At 58.0% G+C, this 6,808-nt stretch overlaps 1 protein-coding gene across 1 annotated transcript; it reads right to left on the minus strand.

Annotated features, from left to right (window-relative positions):
* Window positions 1–653: 653 nt before the first annotated feature.
* NKX2-3 (NK2 homeobox 3) lies at window positions 654–3,238 on the minus strand. Its single transcript, XM_060109011.1, has 2 exons — window positions 2,878–3,238; window positions 654–1,393 (listed from the first exon to the last, which is right to left on the minus strand). Exons 1-2 carry the CDS (start codon window positions 3,236–3,238, stop codon window positions 654–656), a joined length of 1,101 nt encoding a protein of 366 aa, XP_059964994.1.
* Window positions 3,239–6,808: the final 3,570 nt, after the last annotated feature.

Genomic DNA, 6,808 nt, shown 5'->3' on the forward strand with positions numbered 1-6,808 from the left:
CCCAGCTTTTGATCTCGCTCCACTGGTTTTTTTCGCAGAGTTCTACACCCCCCTGACAATCTGGAGATCCAGGCCGAGGTATCTGGTGCGGAAGGCAGGCGGTTGGGAAAAGGAAAATGGACTGTGCTGTGGTACGCCGGCCCCGCAAAGGGGGCAGAGTGTCGGCAGGGCCTGGGGATTTCTCAAGCCACGACGCCCATTTTTCTCTCCTTCATGCTATTTTTGTCCTTGAGTTCTCCGCCAGCGCTTCGCGGCAGCCGCGGGAAGGCTGAGGGAGAGAAGCCCGAGGGAGAGAAGCCCTTCTTGCTCTAGGAGAACCGAGCGGCAGCCCGAGTCCCAGCCTCTCGCACTCCTCTTGGGGCCAAGCTCGGGGCCATCGTCCTCCCAGCACCCAGCCGGCGTTTCTGCCTCAGAGACAGTCTTCGTGACCACTCCCGGGCATCCTCTTCGCCCCTGAGCCCCCTTCCCCACGCCTTGCGTGAGCTGCGCTCCGGGGCTCTGGGGAGCGAGACGTGTGTATATATATATATATTTATTTATTTATCTTTATTTAACGAGGGGACCTGGCCCTTCCTTGGATCCAGCCTTTCTCGCGCTTCAGTCCCGCGGCGCCAGGCTGCGGTGGGGCGGCTGCCGCATGACCCTCCCGGTCCCTACCAGGCCCGGATGCCCTGCAAGGTGCCCTGCGCGCACGCGGCCCCGGCCGCCGCACCCTGGTGTAATGGCTGCGCGCCGCCGCCGCCGCTGCCGAAGCCGCCCAGGTTGCTCACGTTCACAAAGGGGCCGCCTCCGGCCGCACTGCAGGCGGGCTGCATGGCCGAGGCCGCCGCGGAGGCGCCGCCGCCGCCGCCACCACCGCTTGCTGGGTACGCACAGCCGTAGCTGCCGCTGTAGGCCGCAGCGGCGGCGGCTGCAGCAGCCGCGGCTGCGGCAGCGGCTGCCGAGTTCCCATAACCATAGGCGGGGAAGCTGTTGTAGGAGTAGGCGCCCGCGCCCACGCTGTAGGGCGCGCCGTAAGCTGGCGCGCTGGGCGTGACGCACGGCTTGCCGTCCCGCACTAGCACCGGCACTGCCACGCGGCGCGGCGGCGGCGGGGGCGCGTGCGCGCCCAGCTCCAGAGACTTGTCCTGCCGCTGTCTCTTACACTTGTACCTGCGATTCTGGAACCAGATCTTCACCTGCGTGGACGTGAGCTTCAGGCTGCTGGCGAGGTGCTCGCGCTCGGGGGCCGACAGGTACCGCTGCTGCTTGAACCTGCGTTCTAGCTCGAAGACCTGGGCTTGCGAGAAGAGGACCCGCGGCTTCCGGCGGCTGCGTGGCTTCGGCCTCTCGCTCTCCTCCGCTGCCTTGCAGTCTCCGGCCGCCTCCAGAGGCTTCTTCAGCTGGCAGCTTTCTGCGGAAGAAGCAAAACAACAGCGTCCTTTAATTGTTCCCGGTCTTACCGCGGCTCCGGTCCCGGAGCACTGTGGCCCCTTTGGGTGGCAGCGCGGAGCGTGCGGTAATAACTGCTTGGACTTTTGGGAAAGTTTGTGGCTCCTGACGCCGTGGGACCCTGCGATAGCCTAAGGCCCCTCACAACGCCCTTGGCGGGTGGAGGCACGTTCCGTGGGGAGGGGTATTTAGTGCGCGTTTATTTAGAACTTGAGCATCTGCGAGAGATTACCCTGTATTAAATGTGCGGCTCGGCGTGCTGATAATTATTTTCAGGATGGAAGTTTGCAACTCCGTAATAACTATAGTATTTGCAAACTCGTTTGCCTTCCACTCCGTCATGAATAGCTGAAGGTTTGAGACATGTTGGTATTTGGGAGCCGGTATGCGTGCGTTCTGCGAAAATCTTCCTGCTCGTAAATGTCTGACTGTAACGCTCATGTATTGCCCAGGGACAGTTTTTTACTTTTAAAAGCCTACAGGCCCACAGCTAAATGTCTGCATGACGACATCTGTATTACTTTAGAGAGAAAAAGAAATTTGATTGATTTAGACAGTTTCATGTCGATTTTAGGCCCAGGGGAGCTGTCAGAGCACAGGCCTTGGCTTCCACCACATCAAACCTCCTCTTAGGGAAGGAGATTCTTTGGCTCTCTCTCTTCAGAAACAAGCACTTCCTTGGAGGCTTTATTCAGTTGTCCTATTTCCCTACCCAATTCACCTCGCGTCCTACTTGAGCAGCCAGGATCTAAGTTCGGCGCGTTTTTCACTCAGCCCGAAGCCCCACAGCCTGGGACACAAAGCAAAACGTTAAGAATTTTCAAAAAAGTCTGGTGCCTCAGGGGTGTGAGTGCGTAATGGACTGTGCTCCCACGCATTCTCCCACCATCTCCTCCCTCTCTGCCGGGTGCCGTGGGTTCCAGGTGGAGAAGTGAGGAAACCACCCAGCTGAACTCTACCGAAGTTCCTGCGCCCTGCGGACACTAGGCACACAACCTGCTTCGACTGTCTTTTCCAAGAAGAGGGAGCGGCTGCCCTGGTCAGAAAATTCTCTCACGCTAGAGAGAAAGTGGGAAGAGTTCAGGCTCGTGTCCCTCTAGCTCTTGGGAAGAGCAAAAATACTATGAGTTGTCAGCACCCAGCAGCTGAGCCCATGTTGCTTATCACCATCAGGGCAGCAGTAACTATTTTCCCTTCCCTCCGGGGCTGCATCGCCTCCCCCCTCTGGGGGGAGTAGTTGTCGGAGTCACCTTGTCTTTCTCCCTCCGCCCTGGCTCCCTTGCAGGCACCTGCGCCTTGCGGAGCTGTCGTTGACCAGGGCCAGGGCATGACCCCAGCCAGGGGCTAACGGGGGGGCAGCCGTGCTGGCGAGGTTTATGGGCTGTTTGCGGTCACCCCACCATTGCTCCAGATGTGCGGGTGCGTTTCCTTTCCCCCTCTACTCACTTTGGCTCCGGTCCCTCAGGACCTCGGGCTCCTCTTCATGTTCCTTAGGCCCGCTGCATGAGTCTCGCAGGACCGTGTGGACATAGCTCTGGGTGCAGAGTCCCGAATCCCCGTGGCCATCGGCTGTAGCTAGTGAGTTCAAATAGGACAGTTTCTCTCCCTCTTCTTCCTCGTCCTCCTCCCCTCCGTCAGAAAATTGCGTCCCCTCAGCGGCGGCCAGCATGCAGGGCGCCGAGTGGAAGTGGTGTTCCAAGTCCGCCTGCAAGTGCGCGCCGTGGAAATGCTGTTGCTGCTGCTGCTCCAGATTCAAAATGTCTTTGACTGAGAAAGGGGTGGAGGTGACCGGGCTTGGTAACATCATCAGGGCCACTTAATTGTCCAGTCCAAATACTCAATAAATCCCGGCGGGGGCGGGGAGGCAGCGCGGCGGCTCCAGCTCTCCTTCTGGACTCCGCCGCTGCTGCCGAGTCGGGCTTTTGACAGACGCGGTCCCGCTCCAGTCTAAATCGCCTCCATTGGCCGGGACGTGGGGGTCTGGGTTTTGTTAAAGCCACTGAAGGGACTGGGGCCGGGGCTGCGAAGCCCGAGTCCGGGGGTCTTACGTCACGTCTGGGGCGGGGCTCTCGCTTCGACCTCCCTCTCAATTGGTTCCAGCTCCTGTGGACCACGCCCCTCCGCAGCCAGTGAGTGCGGGTGCCCTGGAGCCACCAGAAACAGACAAGGAGTAGTATAAAGTCGCAAAGTCCTAGTCGCTGTGGGCGAGGCTGCACTGCCAGGGGTACGCGAACTACCGATTCCCACCCAGACTGGCCGCATCTTCCCGGGCAAAGCCAGTTCTGGGAGGTTTCCTTTCTGAGAACCAGCTATCAGGAAGGATAGCCCAGGAGTGTGGTTTTTCCAGATGCTGCGGGGGCAGGAAAACTTCCTGGCTTGTAAATACCCGGCACTGGATCCCCAAGGAGATGGAATGTTTTATATATCTATGGATGCGCGACGTGTGCGTTCTCGCCTTGTTGACTTTGCTCAAGCTGTTCCCTCCACTCGGAATGTCTTCTCCGCCCTTGTCTCCATGACAAGCCTGTTCTCCGAGGCTCTGCTCAAATGCCACCTCCTCCAAGGAAGCGCTCCCTCGTCGCCTAGGCGGAAGTCATCTCTCTCTCGCATCTGAACTTGCAGCGCGTGTTAGTAAAGGACATTCGTGTCACTTATCACTTCCCGCCTAGTACTATAGCTATACTGTCTGCCTGGTCTCCCTGGGTAAACTATGAGCCCCCGAGGGCAGGGCACCTGTAGCATTGGCTCTTGTAGCTTTTCCAGCGGCCGCACTAAGCAGGTATGTGAGAGACAGGACGATGGAGCCATTACTGAATTTTGTGGACTGACAGCTCTTGGTTTGAATCCTGGCCTAGTCAGTGTATGGCCTTGGGCGTTTCTAAGCCTCAGTTTCTTTGTCTACAAAAAGACAGTAATACCTTCTTCAGGGTTGTTGCCAGGGATAAATGAGGCAAAACATGCTAGGATTTTCATGCGGGGCGCATGTTAGTGCTCAATACACGTCATCGACTGCTATTCTGCATCAGAGGTCAAGCAGTATTTGTTGACTGCATTGGTGATGACATGGCTGGAGTGCCTCACACAGTGGGTGGTTTCATAGGGTCTTGAGAGCAGAGTCTGTCTTCGCACGGGAGGTGACCCAGCCATGGAGGCAGTCTTTTCCGCCTATTGAAATCAGGCGCCTTGGTCTAGGCCTTGACCCTCGGAGGCATCTTTCTAATTTCTCCAGCCCACAGGCCTTCTGCCACCCTCCTAAGGCCCTGGTTGTTTTGTGGGCGAATCTATGAGGTCCCCTGTGATTCTGGAAACCGCTCTGGTGGAGATCATCTTCCCGCACAATAGGCATTCGCTCGCCACCACGTCTAGTCCAGTGAGGAGCAGCAGGCGCTGCTGTGAGACCTACAGAAAAACCTGTGCGCCGTGCTGGCCTTGAAATAATAGGGACCGATTCGGCCCAACCGTGGTGCCCCTCATCTGGCCCTAGCCACCCCAAGCATTTTTTGGTGGTCAAGATAGTGGAGCTGGGGGAGCACTAGTCTCAGCTAGAAGGGGTAGGTGGAAGGTGCAGGGACTGTGGACAACACCTCCCGGCGGCAGCAGACACGGGATGGGAGTGGGGGCGAGAGCGGAGAGCTGTCGTGGGAGGAACCCCGCAACAGCGGGAGCGGTGGGTGCCCAAAGCTGAGAAGAGAATGAACAGCCAGTCGGGAGGGGGGAGAGGCGGGGCTGTTCCGGAGGGAGCGGAAATGGTGCGGGGAGTCAGCCCCCGGGGCCGCCTGGGGAGCTGGGATTCAGCGTGGGCCACGTGCGCCCGGGAGTACTTAGGTGGCGGCGGCCCGCAGGCTGTTGGGGAGACCCTCTGTGAGACGGCCTTTGCGCCGGGAGGACCATCCCTCAGCCACAAGGGCGCCGGTGCCTTTCCGCTTTGAATTCTGAGACTATTGAGGCCTCAGGCAGAGCCGGCATCTTCAGACCAGGCCATGCAGCTGCAGAGAGAAGAATGCGCCTGCTTTTGCTGCGGATCGCGAGCGCTTGAGCGCAAAGATCCAGAGAGAGATGGGGGTGAGTGCGGGGCACTGCCGGGTAGGAGTCCGTCAGTGTGTGCGTCGCGGTAGCAGGCGAGCATACAAGAAGGAAGCTGCTTCCAATCCCACTCTTCCATCCCCATCCCGAGGGCTAGACTGTCGTTGGGAATATTTCTACTCCCTGCTCGTCTCCTAATTTAAAAAAAAATATTATTATTATTTTTGCCTCTGTGGGCAGTTTTCTTGAGTGATTTCAAGATTCAGGAAAAAAAAAGAGAGAGGGAGAGAGAAAGACAAAAGCTACGGAAAATCTCTCTCCCCGGTTTCCAGCCGAAACCTGCATTTCTCCTTGCTACATTCTCTTGCTTCTCCACGGCGCTTCGTCCCTAGGCCTTCCCTAAGCTCATCCTCAAGAATCCCTATCTTAGAACCCGTGGCCCAGGGTGCCGGGAACGCGGAGACACGCCCACACACCCGCTGCTGCCGCCCAGAGTCCACCGAGTCTCCTTCTCCCTTAGCACGCAGAAGGCTGTCTCCTCCCCAATCGCAGGCCCACGCAGTTCGCTCTCCTCCAAACCCGCTGCCACGAATACCCCGCCAGATATCCTTGGCCCAGGCCTGAATAGTTCTCTCCAGAGATCCCTAACCAGATTGCTCCTCCCCAGGCCGCCCCGGGACGCAGTTCAGGCCCGAGGGGCTGGAGGCTCGTGAGGAGCCGGAGTGTGGGGAGCACAGGCGAAGGGGCCTAGCAGGCGGTTGGTATGCCCTGTCCTCCTTTTCTCTTCCCAACCCCAGCTCTGCGCAGGGCTGATCTAGCGGGCGGGAGACTTAGATCTTGGCCTTAAGCCCTGAGCAGGGGCTCGGGTCGTCTCCTGATTGTTCAGGCTCCCTTTGGTCGGTCTGGTTCCTCAGCAGCGGAGCTTCCCTGCAGGGATACCCGCCGGGCCAATCACATCTCGGCAGCCTGCCTTTCCTGCGCCCGCAGCCCCGACGATCGCGAGCGTGTGCGCCGCCAGCTGCGCGCCACTGTCCGGAACGAAAACGCCGCCAGAGCGATAGTTACATTACAGCAGCGGTCGGTTCTCAGGAGTCGCTTATCAGAACGTAGAATCTGGTTCCAGCGCCTATCCAGTTACAATCTCGTTCTGGGATATTTGCATTCTCTCGTGGGAAAAGAGGATCTTTGAAATCCCGTAGCTAATAATTGGTGTTTGTTCCAGACAGTTTAGCTAATTACTGACAGATAAAGTAAATATCGTTGCATCCATGGAAGCGTTTGATCTTATTTTAATCGAGTGTATCTGCCTACGTTCCGTTTTGTCACGTTATACATTTATACAAGTCTTCCTCCT

This window comes from Mesoplodon densirostris, chromosome 1 (genome assembly GCF_025265405.1).
Source record: "Mesoplodon densirostris isolate mMesDen1 chromosome 1, mMesDen1 primary haplotype, whole genome shotgun sequence".
Lineage (NCBI taxonomy): Eukaryota > Metazoa > Chordata > Mammalia > Artiodactyla > Ziphiidae > Mesoplodon > Mesoplodon densirostris.